The sequence below is a fragment of the Eurosta solidaginis genome, chromosome 5, assembly GCF_040869045.1.
Source record: "Eurosta solidaginis isolate ZX-2024a chromosome 5, ASM4086904v1, whole genome shotgun sequence".
NCBI lineage: Eukaryota > Metazoa > Arthropoda > Insecta > Diptera > Tephritidae > Eurosta > Eurosta solidaginis.
Genome location: NC_090323.1, coordinates 262229243 through 262255242, shown reverse-complemented (window position 1 = coordinate 262255242; position 26000 = coordinate 262229243). Strand labels below are relative to the sequence as shown.

Here is a 26000-nt window from a genome sequence, read left to right as displayed (position 1 = left end):
AATATTTTTTTTATATATAGCTATAGAATTTTTTATATTTATATTCTTAATAAAAACACAAATTGTGTTCGCATGCGATTATTTACAATTTACAAAATTAAATTTACAATTTTCTTTACTTTTCAGTTTTGCATGGGTTAACGTGTTTTTATTTTTTTCTTTTAATTTTTTTTGTATTTTTTTTTTATTTTTTATAAGTTTGTGCACGTTTTTTTTATGTTTCAAATAATAAAATACACAGTTATATTTAATAAAACAATAAATTATTTATAAACGACAGGAACAAAAACTTCTTGAGGTATGGAACGAAAAAATACCTATGACAATAAAAATAAAACAGAATCACTTTTTACAAGCATAAATTAGAATAATCTATATGGTTTGAAATATCGCTTGGAAATATCGCAGTTATAAAAACCGGTATGTATCCAAACCAAATTTGACAAGGGATGACAGAAAATTGTTCCAATATACATACATGAAGTATGTGTAAAAAAAATTTGGGACTCAATAGAAATATCTCAAAAAATAAACAAAAAAATGTTATACAGTTTTAACACTTTTTACAATTTCAGTTTATTTTCAAATTTAGCACCAAAATAATGCAATGTGAAATATTTTTGTGTAATTGTACAATATTGCACCTTTGGGAGTAATATCTAAACTAATTTTGGATTCGGCGCTATTGTTAGTTGTATTTCGTGAAGGCAGATGCGAATGACTCGGCTATCACACCGAATGTCCTGGTTTCAAGTCACGCCCCAAGCAACATCAAATTTTTTTTTTATTATTTAAATTTTATTTTGAGAATACTCTTTTTCAGCACTTTTTGCGGATGGAACTCAACCGGATTTAAATTGTTTAGAACAACACCACAAAGAGCGGCTTTGATATCAAAATTAAGTAGCAAATTTGTTATTTCGTACAGCTTTCCGTGTCTTCGAAAAACTAAGACTACAAGTTATCGATACATTAGCCACCTATAGATCACTGTCTACCAGCACTGATTTTCTCGAAATATAGCCAATGGTGCACAAAGCCAACAGAGCTTAGAATACCAACGCAAAATGTCGATATATTGTCGATAGTGCGCGAGCAATCGAAATTTAAGCCCAGTGTAAAACCAATAACGCGACCGATAACAATAGGTCGGGAAAACTTGTTTACCATTTCTTGAAAATTGAAAATTTGTTTGACAATCTAAGGTAACGAACCGATAAAAATTAATCGGGTAAGCATTAAATAAGCTACAATATAACATGAAAATTTTAATGGCTTTCGAAGTATTTTTAATAAATATTTTGAATCAAATATTATTACACAAACAAAAAAACAATTAATTTTTTTCTTCGACTCTGAGAAGCATTAAGATTATGAAAGTTAAAAAAAGTTGTTTTTGCAAATTTTCCCACTTTTGGCCATCAAATCAGAGTAAAGTTATCTGTAATTTCAGAAAAACTATTAGCAATAATTTAGATGGAATCTTTTAAGTATATTTCATAAACTGAAAGAATTTTCTGATCGATCTGAACGATTCAAATACATATTCGCCGAAACTATTTTTCTAAGCTTAACTTACAACCCGGGTACGGGATTTAGATTTTATATGTCACTTGTGACAGGCATGCCTTTTTCCGTGTATATTTTAAGCCCCTGCAACGGGACGCTCAATTAAAACATTGGCTTAATGTTAACGTTAAAACCCAAACTGTTGAGTTTACAGAAAGTACTGAATTTTGAGATCACTAGACAGTTCCCGAACGTCCAGCATAATATATGCCTCTCTGTGCTTTCCTCCTACATTCGCCAATAACACTGTAAAAAAAAAAGTGTACCGTTTACTGTTTCACTTTCCATACCCCAAGACTTAAAACGATAAAAAAAACACATAACCAACCAATCGCATTAAAATATAAAATATAATTTTCTCTTAAAAATATTTAACTTTAAATTTAACATTTTTTCTGCATTTTTACTGGTTTTCATATTTTGATATGTTTTTTAAAGTTCTTATGCAAAAACTAAAAAAGTTCTTTTTAATAACTTACAGCTTTTTCGCGACAGGTTTTTGTGCTGAAATACTTTGAATAACAATTTTAAAAATTTAAATTTACAAAAAGATACTTCTTCGACTTTATTTTTAATTATGGTGCTTGCTTTACAAATTTTACCATTCACTCTAATTTTTTTTTTACAATTTTTTTCTTACTGTTACTTTCTATAAGCTCTGTTTGCATAGGTGTTATTTGTATAAATTTTGCTTGATTATTTTTTCAGTGTAATTTTTTGTAATAGTTTAGGTAATTTTTTTTTTCAAAAATATTTATTTACAATTAAGCGAAACGAAGAAGACTAAAAGTTTTCGACCAGCTTCATAACTGGGCTTGACGGGCTCTGCCGAAAGTGTCTAATGCTGTTAACTTAATATTTATTATTTTTTAATTTTAGTTTAAATATTTCACGGTTATATAATCAAATACTTTTTGGTGTAAACGTCTTCAAGTGGCCTGTATATATGTAGGTATGTACTCACCGCTTGCACTCAATTAAAATATTATCAAATCACATGTAAATTATTGTCCGATAGCTCAAATTCTCAATTTCGATGCATCCACCGTCGCTACACACTCGCAACGCTTATTTTGTCGTGCTGTATCTCTCTTTTTTCACCTCCTGTACGCCTCTTGACAATTTACGGCCGCAACGACACCTTTGGCGCTTGTTGTTGCATATGTTGTTCGCGAAAAGCAATCAACGAACGAAAGGCGGACATTGGTGAGGATGCGGCTGCTGCTGCTGCCGCTGCTGCTACCGGTAATACATGAGTCAATGTGTGCGTATGAGTGTGTGTGTGAGTGTGTGTCTGCGTTGGTTCTGTTCCCGCACTAACGAACACCATTGAAGCAGAAGTAGCTGCTGACGGCTGGGATTGCGGCTGAGACACATTCATACCCGACACCAACGCTGTTGTTGTAGTGGTGGAGGATGCCATCGATGATAATGGCGCCGAAGTTGGTGTTGCCGTCAATTGTCATGGTTTACCCGGCGACAATTTGTCCGAATTAGAGGAGTTCGATGAGGAATTTGAATTTCCCGAAATCGGACCCATATGATGTGATTGTGTTAGACTTAAAGATGTGGGAGTCTGAACGACATCGCAACCAATTGACGAGGAGGTGCTGGAGGCCGATGGTGATGCACCTGCTGGTGGTGGCACATGTTGTGGTACATGATGGTTGCCTGCAGTAGTGAGGCTAAGTGGCGCGAAAGGGGTGCCACCAGTAACAGCCGCCTTCCACAGCAATGGATTCATGCTGAGACCATTATGGGCCGCCAAGCTGGCGTTGAAGTTACGTTGATGTTCGAGAAATTCCTGAGAGGGACCGCTGAGTCCAGCGGGTCCATAGAAACCACGATAGAGGTCGGGTCGCACGTAGGGCGAATAGTTTGGTATGCGCGCCGCTAGTGGTGACAAAATCTTACCAGGTGAAGCATGCTGCGCGGGATGACCATAAAATGCAGGATGTTGCGGTGGTAGATCGCCAAGGCCAGCAGCTGACAAGCCTATATGGCCGGGTGGACTATCTTTGGACGATGAGTCTTTGCCATCCTTCGAAGCCATATCCGCTAGCGACCATATGCGTGGTTTCGCTGCTAAGCTAGCGCTTGTGCTACCAGCACCAACACCACCGGATGATTGCAATGAATTTTGGTGTGCTTGTTGATGTTGTTGCAGCAATTGCTGTTGATGATGGTGGTAGGCGGCGATGTCAGGTGGGGAGCCAGCTGGAGGGCGGAAATGATGATGTAGTGCGGCGGGATGAAACAGTGGATGACCACCCCCCGGCATGCCAAGCGGTCGGTCATAAATGTCAGGTGAGCCATTGGGAGAGCCAGGACGTGAGCCAGACCACTCGCTATTATTGCTCTCACCGGGACGATCACCCATATCACCAAGGCGATTTGAGCGATCTTTATCTTCATTTGAGCCGAGACCAGAGTCTTTGGCATCTATAAAGAAAAAGAAATAAAGAAAAAAAGAAAATTTTAGTAAAATTATATAAAATTTTGAATAAATTGAATAATAGCCTGAGTAGTTTAATTTGATTGACATAGGTAAAGTAAAGTAAGCAACTCACCTAGCAAATCATTATCATCAGTGCTCTTGTGATCGTCATCATCAAGATTGGCGTCATCGTCATCGACGCGATTTCTTGGTTCCCATGTCATTTTGTTCTCCTTTTTCAGTCTTCTTCTCGCATTCGCGAACCACGTCGACACTTGCGTCAACGTCATTTTCGTTATGATTGCCAACATGATTTTTTCACCCTTCGTGGGGTAGGGATTCTTTTTGTGTTCGTTCAGCCAAGCTTTTAACGTTGAAGTGGTTTCGCGGGTGGCATTCTTGCGACGCGCTCCATTCAAGTCAACACCGTAACTATAAATAGAGGCAGAGAAAATGGAAAGAAGCAGAGGTTAGTATGGTCGGGTCAAATGAAAAGGGTTGCTATTTTGTAAGTACATATTTAGCTTCTATGATTTTAAATCGACTGCAATGGAGTGGTAAAAGTATTGTACGATTATGTGGCGCAGGGTGGGATTTAGTGTTGTCGACACGGCTGAGTGCAGGTGATTACAATTAAATATAATGCGACATAAGGCGATTAAAAAATGTGCGACATGGCAATTTTCAAGCACCAATACAATGAAGGCTATTAACGTTGCTTTTTTGTATATATGGGTGTATAATAGGGTGGTCTTTGAAAAATCAAATGAATGATTTTTTTCAATTTCTCTCCTTCAAAGTCAATACCACGGTCAAAGATAACCTATACATTTCGGGTTCGATGTGAGACGTCTAAAGAGTGTTTTCATAGGATATTCAGAAGTTTGATCTCTGTGTGACACGCCTCAACTACTTCCATTGAGCACGTAAATGTGTGTCTTCATTAACCTTAGTATAAGCTTTTAAAAAGGTTAGACTGTTGCTGTTCATTTGTTTTTAAGGACCACCCTAATGTACATTAATACATGATGCGGAATCAAAACGCGTTTAGAAAATGGGTTAAGGCGTAGTAAACGAAGTGGGATATTTAGAAAGCTGTTAACTGGAAATAGTATTTATTCTATTAGTATGATTTACGTGTAAGCCGATATGATATGATATCAGGTGTCGGAGGTTGGGCCTAGCGAACTAATTTGAAGCGTTCACAATACATTTCTTGAAAAGCTGGAAGGAAAATATTTTAGCATATAAACGCACATATTTTCGGAAAAAAATTTCAGTTTAAAAAATTGTACTTAAATTAGTTTAAGGAAAGAAGAATAATTTGAACTTACGCAAACTTGCTGTCATCAAAAAAACGTCCAAGCGAACCTTATCGACGTTAATATTTCACTTAGAATTTTACTTACAGCGCTGAGGAGCTTTAAATGAGGTATTGTTTTGAATAGAATAGGAGTTGATCGATTGGGATTATACTGCAGCATGGATTTGAATGAATGATACCATGTCACATTTGAAAATATGAGCTAAGTACAAACCAATACAGGTCAAATGACATAGCATAAAATCATAACATGCTCAAATGAATCTGAATATATCATATCATATTTGGAAATATTAACAGATTACGTCATGTGATATTATATCAAACCAATAAAGGGTATCGAATGAAATCATAACATATCAAATAAAAATTGGTAGAATCAGTCTTAATCTATTTAAACGCTTCATATCATATAATATTTGAAACTGTCAACGTAGTACATAAAATCCAATCATATTAAATTAAGTCATGTGATATTATATCAGACCAGTAAAGATGATATGATAGCGCATAATATCATACAATGCAGGATAGACACTGACAAGATCAAATTGATCATATCTTAAAATATCACTAAATACTATACAACACCAAATCAGGCTAAATGCGTGAGGTCATAATGCACCATGAGAGATCACTACATTTACGATCACATTACATTGCATAAGGTCACATCAAATCATGTAATTTTTGGTGTACGAAACATTGTTCACTCAAACCCTTTCCTGCATTCAAATTTGTATTTACTTATTTTTTGTAAAGAGGAAGTGTCAGCCCAAGTAAAATTCATACAGGCATGACACACTCTAAGAGATCAGCCCATTTAAAATCACATCACACTTCACTAGGTCACATCAAATCATATGTTTTTGGGGTATAAAGAAGCGGTCACTCTAAATCTACACGCTTATTCAAGGTAATATTTTTTTTTGTTTTTTCAATAGGTCCAGTCCTTGCCTAGACTGATTCAAGGCCCACCCATTTAGAGGTATACTACAGCCAGTGACATAATAAATTATTTAGTTGTCAGAGGCTGATAGACGGAATTGTGCAATCCCCTGAATGGACCTCTATTTTATTTGGGATGACAGTTAGTCTGCCGAAGACTCAAATATTCCTTTCGAGCAAATATCGACAGGTCTTCACTTCAGGCTCCCACTCGCTAAGTTCTACGTTCACGATCCTGAAGCAGATCGCTTACCACCATGCGTCAGTAGAAGGGGTAGTAAGGCGAAGAGAGCACAGCAGCTCGATGGCTCTGGATATTTCAAATCCCCTTTCTTGCTTTGACTATAAAATAAGAAAAAATAAAATAATAATAATACACCAACAACATACTGATGTTTTTCTCTTCATAAAATCTTAACAATTTCACCGTTGCAATCAAAGCTTGTAGTGCTACACCCAACAAACGTTAAACGCAGCTGTTGCAAGCAAATTAACAAACAAATGCACACATACGCAATCACACATACGCACACATACACGCACATACCCATAAAACTTGTTTTGCATTGCATTAACGGCAGTTTGTTGCTGCTACACTTATTAAATTACACCACAACAAAAAACAAAACAACAACAACATCAAAGAATATTGCAAACTGACAACATGATTTGCAACAATTTTTTAATTGATTTTACGCACGACGCAGTGCAACGCAATGCAAGGCCGGCGAGCAATCGCTCTCATCTCAGCTTTACTCGAATGTGGCAGCCATGCACGCCACACCTTTGGTGCGAAACTTGGCAACCACTTTGAACGACAAGCCACAAAATTTAGCATTGCTTGTATGGGCTGAATGCATTTCCACGGACCTTAAGCTCGGCGGTCAACATTTACGCGCAATTTGTGGTCTTTAAATAGCCGCTGCGGCAAATAGAATCAGGTCATTAGGTGTCTATTGATATATAATTATGTATGTGTATATGTGTTTATATGTTTGAAAAAAAACAATTAATTTGCTATAAAATAAGAAAAAATTGTAATTGAAAATATAAGTAAATATTGTCCAGAAAAAAATTATAAAAATAATAATAAACGAAAATCACCACATCGCGCTGTATGCTGGCAATCGATTGGTTATATCTGGTATGCACACCAGCACCACCCGCTGAAAAGCCTGCTATTTACATATACATATATAATACGTCATTTTCGGCAATAATAAAAACAAGATGTAGCTTTTTTTGCTGGCTGCTGGTGCGCATATGCTTTTAATGGCCATTTGTGGTTTTATGGACAGCTGGTTAGTCCAGTTCACTGCATAAATGTATGTATGTATGTATATATAAGGCTTGTTCGTGGGTTGGTCAGTTTGCATAGCCGTCGGCAAAAACGAAATTTGCTTCTTTGCATGCAAACATTTATACAAGCAAATGTACATACATACATATATATCTACTACATGCCCACGGGTACAGCATGGGTGAACGCCCAATTGTAGGCTGTACTTTTGTACCTACACATGCTCATTGTACAAACAAAACACACACACACACACACATTCATTAATGTAGGTGTAATACATGGCGTATACGTGTATCTCAATTTTCCGGCTTGTTGCAAGCATGTTGTGTGAATGTGTTGTTCGTTTGATTGTATGCATTTACCGCTGTTAAGGCTATATTGGCTACGCTTTAACCACATAATTGCTGTTTTAACATGAAAATGGGTTGCTATTGTTGCACATAACAATGATACAGCCATGCATTGCATCCTAAAGTAAGTTTCTCGTAGAAAATTTAATTTTTGCTCAAACTACTTTAATTAAAATTGAGTGCGAATTGAATTTGCGTTGCGTTACTCAATACGAAGTAGGGCTGTAGATAGAAACTCACAACCCTAGAGAATATATCGAGTCCTTACAGCAATTTTAGTATAACGAACAGAAAATTATTTTAAGGTATACAAAATTTTATATGAGCAGGTTTTCAAATTCTAAAAGGCAAAATTCCAAACAAAAGAGTTGGCTTATTTTGTTTTGTTGATTTTCCGGCAGTGTGCATGATTGTTGAGTATTGGAACGATTTTCCGTCTCGGCTTACGGTATTGTGCCATCTTCAGTATCGTTTTTCTTACAAGAAATTTTTCCAGGGATGGCGGAAAGTAGTACCAATACACATCAACAAAAGTTATTGTTATCTCAACTCTTGCCTAGTAACATAATGTCAACCTTTTTCGTTGGTACAATGCCAATTGTTACTAAGTCAAACACCTTCGCCATTTAATTTTTTTTTTGTTGGTTGCACTATAATTGCCGTTAAGTGTGGTTTTATCATTCATCGGTTTATTATCAACAGCGAAATATTATCGTCTTGTTATGGATGAGCAGCCGCCGTGGCGTGGTTCTTGGGTTCACGCCCCGGTCAAAGCAACATCAAAATTTTAGAAACAAGTTTTTTTCAATTAGAAGAAAGTTTTTCTAAGCGGAGTCGCTCCCTCGGCAGTGATTTGGCAAGCACTCCAAGTGTATTTCTGACATGAAAGCTTCTCAGTGGAAACTCATTTTGTCGTTCGTAGTCAGCATAAAACATGTAGGTCCCGTGCCCGCCAATTTGTGGGAAAAGCTAATAGGAGCAGCACGCAAAATGGAAGAGAAGCTCAGCCTTAAATCTCTTTAGAGATTATCGCGGTTTATATTTATTTATCGCCGTGTCATCGACTTGTTATCGCCTTCTCATCGGCTTGTTACCGATGTTTTACAATTGTTTTATCGATTTTATATTTAAGTTTTATCGGTATATGTTTTACAACAAACCGAAGAGTCGTCGTTACCAAATCGATAGCACGTCGGAAACAATTTGGTAAAACTCCGATAAAAAATCGAAAACTTTTCGATAACAAGTTAATAATTGTTTAATAACAAATATATAACTTTTTGAAAACAAATCGATAGCAGGACGATAATTAATTGGTAACACTCCGATAATAAATGGATAATTTTAGATAAAGTATCGATCCATTTTCCATAGTAAATCAAGAACTTTTCGATAAAAAATCGTAACTGTAAATCGACAACTTTTCGATTGTAAATCGATAAACTTTTGATCAACAATCGATAAATTTGACAGCAAATGGATAACATGCCGATAACGAATCGACAACAAGTCGATTACTTTTCGATAACTAATCAATAATGTTTTAATAAAATGTCGATAAATTTTCAATAAGTATTTGATAATTTTTTAAATACATCGATAACTTTTCGTTAGCAAACCGATGAATTGTCAATAGAAAATCGATAACGTTTGTTAACAAGAGCAACTTTATAAAGTTACGTAAAGAAGTCAATTACTCCTGGTACTTCGTGTTTTTTGTATTGACTGAATTGACGTATATAATACAAATCTACATAGTAGTTTCTTATCACACGACGGATTTTTACTCATTTTTAATTTTTCTTGCTTTTTTACGTTATTATATATATTTAAAAAAAAGTTCCCCCCCCCCCCCCCCCTAGAACGTAAAAAAGCAAAAGAAATTAAAAATTTGTAAAAATCCGTTGTGTGATAAGAAACTACTATATAGATTTGTATTATATACTTTAATACAGTCAATACAAAAAAGTTCCCCCCCCCCCCTGGAACCACGCATGGAAATATGCCTATACCTATCTTAATGCTATGACAATAAGCTCTTTACGGTCTAAAAATTACTTATGTAGCTATTAATGGCGGTTACCTTATGCGGCAGTGACTTTTAAGTAGACGGCGCCAAAAGATAAATATCGTAGAGAATTTAACAAAGAACACAAGAGTTTGTGAAAAAAACTAGCAATTTGCAACTGTGCAGTAATTACGCATGCGTACCTACGCATTACCACCCACCATCATAACGATGGTCTCACCCCGCAACCGGCAGTGTGTTACATACCCTTTCTTTTACATACATATTGTATGTGTGTGTAGATATGCAGCGCCAGTAAAAATTCATTAAATAAAATGCACTAAAATTTTAAAAGTCCACAGGAGAGTTGAAATGATGTGGAAATAAATGCCACGAATATGCTATTCAAAAAAGTCAAAAAATTTTATTTAAGTGCGACTTAAATTAAAAGAATTTAACTAAAGAAAAATAGCAAGCGAATTTGCGTAGGCGATCTATGCTAGCAGCTGGTAAGTTTATTTTGTTTTACCGCACTTCAAGACACTCAAAAACAGAACGCGCCCGACGCACGTTCAATTTGCAATTTATGCTATTTTTTTTTTTTTTTATTTGTTAATACAGTGCATATTTCCTGCCACCAAATGACTAACAATATTGCTAAGAAGTTATTAAAACGCATAAAAATGCACATATCCTCATGTAGCACTCATTTACGCGCATGCGCACAGTGTTGCTTCCAAGGTCTGCGTGCTTAGCATGAATGATGCGCCGCCGCCGCCGCCATACAATCATCATACAATAATCGTACAACAATGAGAAGAACAAACAAGTCAAGCATATTGATTAAAGTGTATGCTAAAGTGTAAATAAATCGAATTTCAATAAAATATTCAACACTATGTATAATAAGCGGGAATTTAAATCAATCTTCATTGTTGTTGGTAGAACACAAAAACGGTTTAATTCAGTACGCGTAAAATGCAATTGACATTCGTACAAGCAGCACAACAACAAAAAACTCGTAAAGATGATAATGAATTACACAAATAAAGCAACAAATCAAGTCGAGAGCAGAGAAAAATGTTAAATAAAAATAAAATAAAAAATTTTTAAGCACTTCCTTTATATAAATGGACTAAAATCATCGAAAAATGTCTCCTTATATAAAGACATAGGTATTTTTGCTAAACTTTGATTTTTAAATTTTGACATAGAAATTGCAAAAATATTTATGAGAAGTAAAAATATAAAAGTGGAGCGTACATTATTTGGATTGGAAAGTTGGTAGGAAAGGAGATATTATTACTCAATCAATTGCGCTCCACCTTTACATTTTTATTTCTCATAAATATTTTTGCAATTTCCATGTCAAAATTTAAAAATCAAAGTTTAGCAAGAATACCTATGTCTTCATATAAGGAGACATTTTTCGATGATTTTAGTCCATTTATATAAAGGAAGTGCTTAAAATGTTTTTATTTTATTTTTATTTTCTCCTTTTCTTACATTTTCGGTGTCTTAACTTATCTGTTAAGATTTACGCTTGTAGCTCAATGAGAACTTACATAAAAATCAATTTGGGATCCTCCCTTTCCGTTTTAATTTTTCTAAATATCTCATTCCGTGCGCCCCCTAGCGAAACTTTTTGTATTGTGTCATCGGCTGTCATCGACCTCTGAATTAAGCTCTAAATTTTTAGCCTCTAGCTAATCGAGAAGTTACTTAAATCCTGGCTTCAAATTTCCAAACTATTATCTAATTTTTCGATCCCTGCGCCACCTAACGGATTTTTTTTTTCTCCTTTTGTTCCATTGTCACGGTGTCTTAACCTGTCTCTGAGGTTTCATGTTTGTAGCTCAATGACTTAGCCGGCTACTTGATGTAGCCGGTACACTGCTAGATGATTAAACTACCGTTATGTATGAAACACCTAAAAGAATACAAGGCGCGATATACCTCCAAACAGATTTAAATCGAGCTTCTCTTCCAATTAGCGTCGTATTAGTAGTTTTTCCTGCAATTGGCGGGATGGAGCCTACGAACGGCATTTTAATGCAGATGAGAAGCTTTTAATACAAAAAAACACGCACCGTGTTCACCAAACTACTTCCAAGAGACGAACCCGCTTAGAGAGAGATTTTAAAGTGCACAGTTGAAACCATTGATTGGTTATTGGGCTAGAACTTGTACGACTTCAGTTCTGAGTTTTCCAAACTACCTACAAGGATAATTATACACTGTTCACACAGGGAGACTCCTTACCCTCCAAAAGTTACTCTATAACCACTTTGTGGCCGAGTAAGCCGACGAAGAATTAACCTTGGCGCTCTCAATCGAGCACATAGCGACGTGCTGCCGATACATATTAGCCTCCGTGTATAATAAATTATAAATAACTGTAATAAATATAATTTATTTGCATACTTATATATATTTCTACCTTAAATTATTACTTATTTGACAACAATTCACACCTCAACAGATGACAATTAAATCTGTTGTAAACATCCCGTCACGTATTGTAAGCGCACCAATCAAGACCAATACTTGCATGCAAAGTTCAATAGCCCAGTAGGAAAATGTTTAGCTAATGATCATAGTATATATATATATATATATAGCGGCTCTCACAAATAAAATACATGAAAATAAATGTCAAATTCGGATTCGGATTGGGATATAAAATTTTCTAACAAAATTAGGGAGGCTCGAAATTCATTTCAGATCTATGGTCCCATGGACAAGTATGACCCATGGACTCAGTATAACCCATAGATTCAGAAACTGGATGTGCACCTGAAGTTTTTTTCCCCCGTACAATTTAACCCGCCCTAATCTATACATAAGTATGTGTTTATATATTAGGCTAGAAACAGTATGTAGCGTAAAATGTTGCAACTTCGATCGTATTAGCAGAACTTCGGGAAGAAATTCTCAAAAATATATACAAATTTTATAACACGAAAACTTATTGAGCTTCAAAACTGCATACTCAAAAATTTTTAGGAAATTGCAATTCAATAGTGTGTATTTTTCGTAAAACTTTCGAGCTTTTTTGAAAACGTTTTTGATATTGCTTTTCATAGTTACAGTTAGAAAATGCAGGGAATATTTTTAAACCATTGAAAAAAATAAAATAAAAATTGCCAAAAAAATGTCACTGCTGTACATATTAGTAGACGCGCCGAAAGCTGTTTGTTTTGAAACCAAAGCTGTTAAAAGATGACGGGAAATTATCCCAAATAGTTTTAAATCTTACCCTGTCGGAAACACAAACGAACCCTTTTGTTATAAAAGTCGGTATGCCGATACACCCAAAAAATGGGTTTGTAAATTTCATCAGACCTAACTAAAGACAAGCTTATAGATATACATGCAGAATCGGAGTTTGAGGTGCGCTTAACCAGTGCAAACATGAGTCGCCATGATTTTTTTGTAAGAAATTTTCAAACAAAATTTCCAATTGTTCATTTAATGTTAGGCGGCCCCCGTGGTGCAATGGTAGCGTGCTCCGCCATGAACACCGAATATCCTGGGTTCACCCCCCAGGAAAAGCAACATCAAAATTTTAGAAACAAGTTTTTTTAATTAGAAGACAATTTTTCTAAGCGGGGTGATGATTTGGCAAGCACTCCGAGTGTATTTTTGCCATGAAAAAGCTTGTCAGTAAACTTGCAGATGCCGTTCGGAGTCGGCATCAAATATGTAGGTCCCGTCACGGCAATTTGTAGGAAAAATTAAAAGGAGCACGATGCAAATTGAAAGAGAGGCTCGGCCTAAAATCTCTTCGGAGGTTAAAACGACTTACATTTATTTAATTTAATGTTAATCAAATTAAGGAAAATCAACCAATTACATGCAAACATATCTGCACCACTTGAAAAGCTGGGTAATGGGACGTACATGTAACATTTGTTATTATTTAGTATAAAATACATGCATACAAAAATATAAGTGAAGCAAATTAAAAAATATTTTTTTTACTATAGCGCTTTATGTTGAGAGTACAATATATTGTGGCGAATATTAGACGTTTCGATATGTTTCTAAGCCTCTATTAAATAAATGCTGCACAGTAACAACAGCAATGTAAGCAAATGAGACAACAATTAGCTGGGCACACATGAACACAGCAGTTAAGAACGTAGGCGACATTACACACATGTACACAGCAACAAAGAGCGCAGGCAACATTACTCTCACATATACACAGTAACAAATAGCGCCGCAGATGACATCACTCACACATTAACATAAAAGAAAGCTGCAAATATGAGATGTACCAGATGAGAGAAGTAAATAAGCAACTACTTGAGAAGGCTGTTCACGAAAAGACTAGATCCTGGAAGAAATAGGCAAACGCGGCATCTCAGAGTATGAAAGCGCCTAGTCCAAGTGATGGTGATACAGCTTGATTTTAAGACGTTATACGTGAAGTACGCGAACATACTATGAAGTTCTACTACTATGGTAGTGCTGGAAATTAAGAGCATTTTATATACAGAAGTTTAGAGTTTATTCATTTAACAGTTCAGTGATTCAAAAGATAGCAGAAAGCACAGAATTATAGAGAATTCCTTAAAAATCGCTAAAATATGAATCGAATTCGATATAAATAAACAATTTCTACACAAAAACTTAATACTCTATTTACCGATCTTAGAACTGTTTTATAGGCCTTTTGTAGTATTTTTATTGTAGAACCCATCACAGATTTTCCCTATAAGGTATTTTACATGCATGTATGAATTATGTGCATATGTAAGTACATACATATGTAATGTATGCAGCTACGGATTTCCGCATGCAAATTTATTTACAAAAAAAACCTTAAAAATATTGCAAATTTATAAAAAAAATTATCTTTCTTCGCCGGAAATGAGCGCATAACAGAAATTAATTGTAAACTTAATTAATTGTTTTTAAAATGAATATTTTCGCTAAAAACTAGCTTTGGACACGTGTTGTTTGTCACAAAAAGTCTTGCAAGCTACTACATATGGTATTGCCTTATGTGACATGTAACTATGTGTATGCATGAGGGTGTATATACAATATATTAGTAAGCTATTAAAATATATTAGTAAGCAATATGAGCGTACACCAAAAAATGCTTAGACAATTTCCTGTCAGGTGTTAACACAAATACGACAAATTGAAAGCACACTTTTAACTATGTTTGTGAAAATATGGCAACTATTCAAATAGCGAAAATGTCACAGTACAGGGTATTGTCAGAGTGATGCCTTCTAGTTACGTATACATATGCATACACTTAAGGGCCGATTACTGATACTTAGCATAGACTTGACTTGACTTGGCGTAAACTTGGCAAGTTAGCACCGATTATACTCCACTTGGCACATACACTCTGGCATCAAATGTCAATTTGTATGACAAAATGTCAAAAGGAAATGGAAACAAACAAATTGCATCTCAAAATGAAAACGTCATTTAGAACTTACTAAAAACTTCTAAGTCAAGTCAAGTGTTGCTAAGTTTTGAGTAATCAGTAACATGCAATGTTCATTTAACAGAACTGTAAGTGATAGTTCTCAAGTCAAGTCTATGCTAAGTATCAGTAATGGGCCCTTTAGGCACTTAGACCTATTTGCCTTGTGCTAGAACATCAATATTTCCTCTCCTTAACCACGTTTGTGAGAGGTTATTTGAAGGTAATTTCAAATGAGATGCTTAAATATTATGCTTTCGATATGTTGACTAACGCTGTTATAACAAATATAACATATCCCTTTCAAATTTACTTGTCCACTACTCACATCACTCCTACGAACAATATATCATGTGCTATTAATTTGCACATCATTTCTCTTCTATGTACTCTATCTGTCATTTTGAGCTTATTAAGATTTAAAGCTTTTAAAAAACAATAAGATCATCTGCTCACATTTACTACTCCTCAATAATAAACTCTGAAAGGAACTTGAGTCACATACACCAACACCCACACACACACACACGCGCGAGCCCAATAAGGGTGGCTACAAAAGGCAAAATTATATTTTATATCCACTATGTAAAGTATTTTCTTGCATATTCATTATGAAAAATACTTGTGCATTAAAAGCAAAATGTTGTCACTCAATTTGTACTCATCGACTTCATTGAATTGGGAGTTGGGCGCATGCCACTCAGAGTGCGAATGAAGTAAACCGAAGTAAAATGATGAACCCTCCTTGCAGAGCACATTGATTTATTTAATTGAACAAGATAGTTACACGCATATATACAGTAGTGAACAGAAAAATAACAGTCGTATTTATTAACGAATTTCGTCAGTTGCCTTTCATGAAGTTTGTAATGAAATCTGAAAAACGTTTTCGAAAAAATTTTAAAATTAAAAAAAATTTCGAAATTTTGAATTTTTTTTTTGGGTATGCAGTTTTGTCAATCAATTTAAATTTAACAAAGTGGTTTTTGCCAACTTCTTTCCAAAGGGTGTTTAAGACTTACCTCCATTTAAAGTATGAAATTTTATTTTTATACTCAGCTGAGCAGAGCTCATAGAGTATATTAACTTTGTTCGCATAACGGTAATCCGCAACGGCATAAACTAATCGAGATAGATATAGACTTCTATATATCAAAATGATCTGGGTGAAAAAAGAAATTCATTTAGCCATGTCCGTCCGCCCGTCTGCCCGTCTGTTTGTAAACACCATAACTTGAGTAAATTTTGAGTTATCTTGTTGAAATTTGGTACGTGGGTTCCTGGGCGCTCATCTCAGATCGCTATTTAAAATGAAGGAAATCGGACTACAACCACGCCCACTTTTTCGATATCGATTATTTCGAAAAACCGAAAAAGTGCGATAATTCATAACAAACACGGATAAAGCGATGAAACTTGGTAGGTGCGTTGACCTTATGACGTAAAATAGAAAATTAGAAAAATTTTGGACAATAGGCGTGCACCGCCCACTTTTAAAAGAAGGTAATTTAAAAGTTTTAGAAGCTGTAATTTGGCAGTCGTTGAAGATATCATGATGAAATTAGGTAGGCACGTTACTCCTATTACTACATGTGTCCTAAAAAAAAATTAGCGAAATCGGATAACGAACACGCCCCCCTTAAAAAAAATTTTTTTTTAAGTCAAATTTTAACAAAAAATTTAATATCTCTACAGTATAAAAGTTAATTATGTCAAAATTCGACTCCAGTAATGATATTGTGCAACAAAATACAAAAATAAAAGAAAATTTCAAAATGGGCTTAACTCCGCCCTTTTTCATTTAATTCGTCTAGAATACTTTTAATGCCATAAGTCGAACAAAAATTTACCAATCCTTGTGTAATTTGGTAGGGACATAGATTCTATGACGATAACTGTTTTCTGTGAAAATGAGCGAAATCGGTTGAAGGTACGCCCAGTTTTTATACATAGTCGACCACCTGTCCTTCAGCTCGGCCCTTAACACGATAACTTGAGGTAAAAATGATATATCTTAACTAAACTTAGTTCACGTACTTATCTGAAGCCACTTTATCTTGGTATAAAATATGGTCGAAATCCGACTATGACCACGCCCACTTTTCCGATATCGAAAATTACGAAAAGTGAAAAAATGCTATAATTCTGTACCAAATATGAAAAAAGAGATGAAACATGGCAATTGGATTAGTTTTTTGACGCAAAATATAACTTTGAAAAAAACTTTGTAAAATGGGTGTGACACCTACCATATTCAGTAGAAGAAAATGAAAAAGTTCTGCAGGGCGAAATCAAAAGCCCTTGGAATCTTGGCAGGAATACTGTTCGTGGTTTGACATATATAAATAAATTAACGGTACCCGACAGAAGATGTTCTGGGTCACCCATGTCCACATTTTGGTCGATATCTCGAAAACGCCTTCACATATACAACTAAGGGCTACTCCCTTTTAAAACCCTCATTACTGCTTTTAATTTGATACCCATATCGTACAAACATATTCTAGAGTCACACCTGGTCCACCCTTATTGCGATATCTCGAAAAGGCGTTCACATATAGAACTAAGGCCCACTACGTTTTAAATAATCATTAACACCTTTCATTTGATACACATGTCATACAAACACATTCCAGGGTTACCCTAGGTTTATTTTGCTGAATTGTGATTTTCCCTTATTTTGTCTGCAAAGCTCTCAGCTGAGTATGTAATGTTCGGTTACACCCGAACTTAGCTTTCCTTACTTGTTATATATTAAAATAATATGCAGGACCCATCGGTAAAAAATTGGTAAAAAATCAAAGCGTATGCTGAGACCCCTTTAACTTCGAGTATATCAGATCAAAAATAATTGGGCTACAAAACTTCATACTCAAAAAAGATTCAGAGAACTTCAAATTAAAACTTCGAACTCTGCGTAAAACTTGCACGATTTTTCGAGAAGCTTTTTCTTAAAATATCGAAAACCAAAAAACGACGAATTTAATTGACGAAATTAGAAAAAGATGCAACTGCAACTTTAAGTTCGTTGCTGTATATACATACATATGCCTGTGTATTCATTCCTTGCATTTCTATGCACACTATGAACCTGCTTTAATTGTAAGCTGGCAGCGAATGAAAATTTAAAATAAAATCTCTAGTAAAAGTGGGCGTACGTTCATTTTGTTGTATTAGTATGAAATACGTTAGATGAGCGAAAACAAATATTTCGAAAGTTCTTCGATATTTCTGATAGTTTTTCTTATATACATACATTGCACCAGCGTACGCGACAAACGTTGTAATGCCCTATAGTTTAAAAATGGACCTTACTTCCCTCTATCACTCTCTTTGCCATCGAACATACTATAACTTGACTACTTTTTCCTCCATTTCACCCTGTTATTCCTATCCTTCCCCTATTCCCTTTATCTCTACTCTCTTCTCGCTCTAATTCTCCTTCTCACTTCCAAACCCATTGCCACTTCCACCTTCATTCCCATTCCCAATCTCGCTCCCTTTTCCACATCCTCCACCCCTCCCACCTAAACTGCCTCATTTATGGAATCTATATATGTCCTGGAATCATGAAACGACCCTATTGTGCGCAAACGAATTTTCGAGAAAACGCGTTTAAAGTATTTGTTTAGCTTGACTCTGTGTAGCGGCTGGCCGTTGTGAACGAATTTTGTAATTAAAATTTAATTAGCGTCCCGATAAGCTACAAGCTTGAAACTTGGAATGTAGTTCAGAACACGATGACAATGCAATAATAAGAAAAAACTTCCGATAGGTGGCGCATGAATCGACATAATTCAAAAAATTTTAGTTGTGGTCCGATTCGGATTTAAATCCGATTTGTGAAAAAACTAAGAAAGATAGAAAACTGCGGTTTGTTCCATTGGAAAGAGCGTTAAATTTCCTATAAGCATCCTTCAAAAAGTGAAGAACGGTATTTTCGCACAATAGGGTCGTTTCATGATTCCAGATCACATATGCTAAATATAGGATAGACCTTTCAAATAATTACGGAGATATCGGGAATTCAAATTTTCGATAACTTTCAACACCATTTTTGTTTTGTCATTTTTATCACTTCATGATATTATTCCAAAGTTCGATAAGTTTTCGATAACTTTTCGATAAATATTCGATACTTTATTAAACGTTTTTCAATACTTTCTATTTGTATAGAAAGCCACTACTTTAGCTCTTATACTCAGAAGCATTGTTGATTAGCTAGCTATAATTTTTTTCACCATTGGTTTTCAAAAGCCATAACGACCAAATATTTCACTAATTTTCGATTAATTATCGTTAGTTGTCAGTTAAATTATTATGCGAACATATTTTCTTGCACTCACCTATTGAATGGATAACCAAACGCCGCATCATAGGGGTGATAAACTGACGGATACGGCCAGGGCGCACCACTTGCTACTAAATTTTCTTTCAAATCCAAGCCAGTCTGAAATTATAAAAATAAAATTTTTGAAAAAATTGAATGTATTATTTGTTGACACGATCAAAGTGATAACAAATAATTATGAATAGAAGAAATATATAAAACACTATCAAGAAGGGGCACGTCTTTTATATAAATAACACAGATTAGTGCCAAATATATTTGCGTAATCATTATGAAATAAAAGCAAAATTTAAAGGTAAATAAATTTTTGATGTAGCTGATAAGAAGTACCAGCAGATTTTTTTTAGGACCTTTAACAGGGTATTTCGGAAAATTTTGTGAATTTATCGGTTTTAAAGCGATTCATAAAATCGAGTATTTTTCCACCTCTTCAATTCACTTAGAACAGAAAACGCCAAAAATTGCAAAAATATTAAAAACTTACTGATCCGGATTTCTTACATGGAGCCTTTGTTGCCAGAATATATTAAGAAACGAATCAAAATTATAAGATTTACTCCAAGAACTATACAAAGTCCAATACTTTGTCGAAATCTATATTTTCTAGAACCTTGATCTAAACAAATCAAGAGATCACGTTTTACAAATTAACATATTTTCTACACTGATTATGATTCAAATAAATAAATTTTACATTAAAAATGTATGAAAATTATATAATGCGTAAGTACGGTCAAAGTTGTGTGTGATAACTGTATCAGCGAACGTCCATAGTTGGGGAGGTTTGCGGTATTACATCGTTGCATGCGTCATTGGCTTGACCCCCATAAATATGACAAGAATAAATTGGAACGGTTGTCAAATGGTTTAGTGATTTTGATTTTATTTTATTATTAACACGAGCGCTTGTTTGAATAACATTGCATTTGTATGTACACATTCATACATAGATAATATACCCAGCAAACATTTTTGCAGGTGCTAAAATGTTTGAGTTCTAATTATTCGCTTACTACACTTATACTGTTTTCACACAGAAACTTAATGATCTCATTTCACCTGCTAATGAAATCGTAAATTTTTTGCTTTCACACAGAAGTAACTGCTCGATTAGTATGAAGGATGAGACAGACAATCATGGCGGAACGATACAAGGTGGGAGCATGGTGACATACCTACAAACAAAAAAAATTCCATGTACTTGTAAATTCGATGGACAAATGTCAAAATCGTACTGCGCCGGTAGTTGATGTATCAAATCAAATCAAAAATGTTATAATCAGCTGTTCGATGCGGCCACCTTGTATCGTTCCGCCATGCAGACAATGACATTTGCTTTGACAAATGACATTTTTAAGCACTGAACACACCAAAAACTAAGAAGTGGAAACGGAAGTGGAACGCTGCCAACAGAGTTGCATTGTGCTTTTGACTTCATTAGGCATTCGATTAGCTACTAATGAAATAATAATAGAGTCTAATTTTGTAGGGAAGATTGAGCTCAATATGCATCTTAATGTAGAAAATTGCCTTTATTATTAAATAAGCCGTCTGTATGAAAATAGTATTACAACGTTTTTAAATCAAACTGATTAACCGTTACTATAACTAACTGCGCCGCTTTTATTATCCCAGTTGGCTCATTAGCCTATTTCTCCCAGGGTCTAGACTTTTCGCGTACAGTCTTCTTCATCCTTTCTTATTTAATTCTCTCATCTACTGCATGTCATATTCGCTATTGCCTGCTATGTTTATGTGCGTGTAGCGTTGTCTACGCTCTAAATTGCTAAGTATATGCTTTTTCCATTTTTTTTTAGTAGAAAAAGCCTCGAAATGGCATTTTCCCGACGGCTTGGAAGAAATCTTTTCTTATCCCACTCCATAAAAAAGGAAGCAAATCGTCTATTGAAAACTATCGTGGAATAGCAAATCTCTCCGCTATCCCTAAGCTTTTCGAAGCAATCGTTACTAATCACCTTACATTTTCAATTTCTACATTGATAGATAATTCTCAGCATGGCTTTTGTAGAGCCAAATCAACCACAACCAATTTGCTTGAATTTGCAACTCACGTCTTTAATGGGTTTAGAAACAATCATCATACCGACGTTATATACACTGATTTCAGCAAAGCATTCGACAAAGTACGCCACTCGTTACTTGTTTATAAACTCGAATTGCTTGGTTTTCAACCTGGCCTAACTCGCTGCATCTCCTCGTATCTTTGCGGTAGAACTCAAAGAGTAATTTTTAAAAACATTTGTTCGAATGTCATCGATGTTCCCTCCGGTGTGCCTCAGGGCAGCCATCTCGGTCCTATTATGTTTTTGATCTTTATAAACGATGTTTCCACAACTATAAAATATTCTAAAATTGTAATGTCTGCCGACGACGTAAAACTTTTTAAGTCATACGCGTCGGTTTAAGAACGTTCTGTACTCCAGGCGGATTTAAATTGTTTAGTTACTTGGAGTAATGCGAATTTTATGCCTCTCAACATAGAAAAATGTAAATCCATGTGTTTTTCACGTGGGAACATACAGCCAGCTTCCTACACAATTAATGTCCAAACTCTGTAAAGCGTTGATGTTTTTATCGATTTGGGAATTACAATGAATTGCAAACTTAGTTTGAACCCTCATATTAATGCCACAGTCAATAAAGCGAGAGGGGTTTTAGCATTTGTGAAAAGATGGGCAAAAGAGTTTGGTGATCCTTACATTACAAAAACCCTTTCTACATCATTGGTGAGCCCGATAGTAGAATATGGATCGATAATTTGGAATCCGCGTTATCAAGTTCATGTGGATAGACTAGAATCAATTCAAAAACAGTTTTTTCTTTTCGCCTTGAGAAATCTTCAATGGGACTCTCCGTATAATCTTCCTCCTTACACTAATCGATTAAAACTAATAAATCTTCCTATCCTTGCAAATTGTAGAGAAATTCTAGGTGTACTATTTATGGCTAGACTCTTAAATGGATCGATTTCAAGCCCATTTCTTTTGAACGAAGTAAACTTGAATGTTCCATGCCTAGTTTCAAGGCATTATAAACCTATAATTCTTAAACAATGCAGAACCAATTGATGTTTCGGACTCGCTCTTTGCCATAAAAAAGACGGTACTATCTTCTCTTAATAATTAAAAAATTATATTTATACTTTTAATCTATTGTATTTTGTGAATCTATATTTCTCAGCTAAAGGGTTTCTCTGTGGCTGAGCGGTTTTAGATCTCGGCGCTTAAGAAGCCACTGTCTCTCAAAGACTTGGTAACAAAAAAAATTATAAATAACACATAAATAAGAATTAGGATAAAAAGAAAAAAAAGTATGTATGAATTAAAAAATTAAAAAAAAAAAAAAACAGGTTTAGCCTGGCTTCATCGGGACACTTGAGGACAGTACGCTGCCACAACGTCCGAGAAAAAAAAAAACAAAAGACTCAAAGTCAGTGTGGGACTTCAACCAGCACTAAAACTCCTACCGTTCAAGTGCCATTTCCCCCGCTACTACCACCACGTACTACTTAGGGAGGCTGTGTTCATGGGTTAATTCCACTTAATTTTTTTCCTATTTCGCACATAATGAAAATTTGTAAAAAGCATCCAAAATGGCTGACATATAACACAAAAATGTATTCCTTAAGTAATCCCAAAATTTTCACGAAACAGTCCCAAAATAGTCCTAATTTTACGATAAATCCAAGTATACACGATTCAATTCCATCCCAATTCCTTTGATCTAATCCTGTTAATTCGTTACGCATGGACAAAAGTGGCACTTAGCTTCCCCCGTACTGAATTACATGATATGCGCACCTTTAGTTGAGATGATTGGTACTCTTAGTCATTTTAAATATAAATTAATTTAACATTTAACGCACATCATAAGCAAACAATTACAATAATTTAAGAGTATAAATTGAGTTCGTATTTTAAGTAAATGTTCCAAATATGAACTTTTTAATGAATCATATATGACTCGGAATGTTTATTGGGTATTTATAAATATAAAAAGTTTGTTTGACGCAGAGCGTACGATTTGCAAGTGATAATTGAAATAAAATAATGAGTCTATACATAAATTCTAACAAGGCAATTAACTACACTTGTTATTTGCTACCTCGCAATTTCTTACACATGCTTACATATGAATTTTTGCATCAGTAACGGGTAACGAAGGTTGTAAAGTGATAGCAAAGAGGGTGTTTGCTTTATATGATTTGTTTAATACAAGTTTTAATGCACTAATTATATGTAAATGCAATTGTATTATTGCATTATCGTGGCACCTTTTTTTAGCAGGTTTTTTCATATACATATGTACATACGCATGTGAGATTGAACATTTGCTGATTACAATTTCAAAATCTAACAAATTAATTAATGTGATCGACACAAATGGGGCACTTTTCTTTGAAGGCGAATAAGCTAAATTGATTAAATCAACCACTGACTAACAAATAGTGTTACTTTGTATCGGAGCGATATTTGTTATTCACACATTCACACAACGCTGATAACAAAAGACAAATAAATGGTTGACGTTGCTGGTATAGAAAATAAAAAAACAACAATAACTCATTTATTAATTAATACGCATATTTCGTTTTAAAACCTATAAAAGAGCTTACTGTCCAAAATTTGGAATAGTTTTATACTTCGCTAAGGTATCTGAACGCAGTCTTTATCAAATTTTGTTAACTAAATGCTGCTTTCAAAAACCAATGTCGAAAAAATTCGAATATTCAAAAAAGTATCAGAAAATTTTAGACTTTTTTTTTTTGAGTTTTGTGGCCCGATCAATTTTAGTCCAACGAAGAAAAAGTTAAAAGTTTTTAAAAATTCTCATTCAATTTTTACAATTTTTTTTTCGAAGTAGGATTTTCATTATTTTTTATATGGAAGAAAATCTAAAACACTTTTCGGAAAAAAAATTCAAAAACCAGTGCGATTATTGAGAGACTCATACTTCGCTAAACTAAAATTGATTGGGCTACAAAACTATAAATTCAAACAAATTTTGAAATATCTTAATAAAAAATTTTAAAATTTCTTAAAATTTCTTCGAATTTTGAAATTTTTTTGGAAAACGAACAATTTTTTTCAAAAGTCTTGAAAAATTACGTTTGTAGTCCTTGCCACTGCGACGATGTCTAATTAGTCTTTAGCTTCAACATTTTAGAGAAATTAGTAAGCATTGACAGTCATTTTAGTAGACACACCATTTCGCTGACTTGACAAATCGAATTGCTGATAAGAAGGTCCAATTTGTTTAAATAACATTAGCATGAACAGCATTTGACGAGGATATTTATGTTTTTGAAACAAGAACAACAATAACATTGCTAGACCACACAGCATCATGCAATGTCAGCAAACCATACATTCGTTTAGGAGCATAGCAACGCAATATAAGATACATGAAAAAAAAAATTTGAAAAAAACAAAAAAAGTTGTAAAAAAAGCAAAGAAATTAATATATCGCAATATGTAATCTGAGCGACTTAAAGAATGCATACGACGTAAGGGAGTACTGTGAAATTCAGTTATATTGGACTTCAGGCGATCAGGGTCTGTGTGGGAATAGTGTAACAACGCGAGATGGACGCTTCGCGTAGTATTTGTTGAGCAAGATTATACGTGTTATAAGCTTTATAATAAAAATCAATTTTTAATACAGATACTGTAGATAATATTTCTATTTTATCATGATGAAATATAGTGTGGCAAGCATTAGCAGTTTTGATACCTATACACCGTAATAAAGAGAGCATATTACTCAGCCATATACACACATATACCTAAAAAACAACATTCAATATGAGATACAGAAATGAGCAATAAATAGGCAACTATTCGGGTAAGCTGTTGGTGAAGAGTTTAGATCCTGGGTATAATAAGCGAGCAAGACATGTGAGAGTGTAAAAGCAGCTCAAGCTAAGGAATAGTCAATTAGTTGATTTTAAAATGTTGTAAGTAAAGTACGGGAGTAAATAAATTGTCAAGTGCTACTACCATAGTAGTGTTGTAAATAAAAAACATTTTGCTATACTGAATATTTGAGCTAATTATTCCACAGTTCAGCGATTCGAACTATAAATGATGGTGCAGATAATCAAGAATTTCTTAAGATTTGTAACATTAGGAAAGACATGAATACTGACAATTTGTAGAGAATCAGCCATATAAGGATAAAGCTATGAGCACTTCGTATAAAAGAAAATATATGCACAACTAGCGGGGAAAAGCCAGT

At 34.6% G+C, this 26000-nt stretch overlaps 1 protein-coding gene across 2 annotated transcripts in view; it reads right to left on the bottom strand.

The window, feature by feature from the left end:
* Positions 1 to 2304: 2304 nt before the first annotated feature.
* The window catches only part of mirr (mirror), a 289777-nt gene continuing 266081 nt past the window's right edge, over positions 2305 to 26000 (bottom strand). For both annotated transcript variants that reach the window (XM_067790125.1, XM_067790126.1), the window contains 3 exons: positions 19738 to 19841; positions 4140 to 4438; positions 2305 to 4011 (listed from right to left, as the gene is read on the bottom strand). In XM_067790125.1, coding sequence (XP_067646226.1) covers positions 3032 to 4011; positions 4140 to 4438; positions 19738 to 19841 — 1383 coding nt within the window. In that variant the 3' untranslated portion in view covers positions 2305 to 3031. The remainder of the gene's footprint in view (positions 4012 to 4139; positions 4439 to 19737; positions 19842 to 26000) is intronic.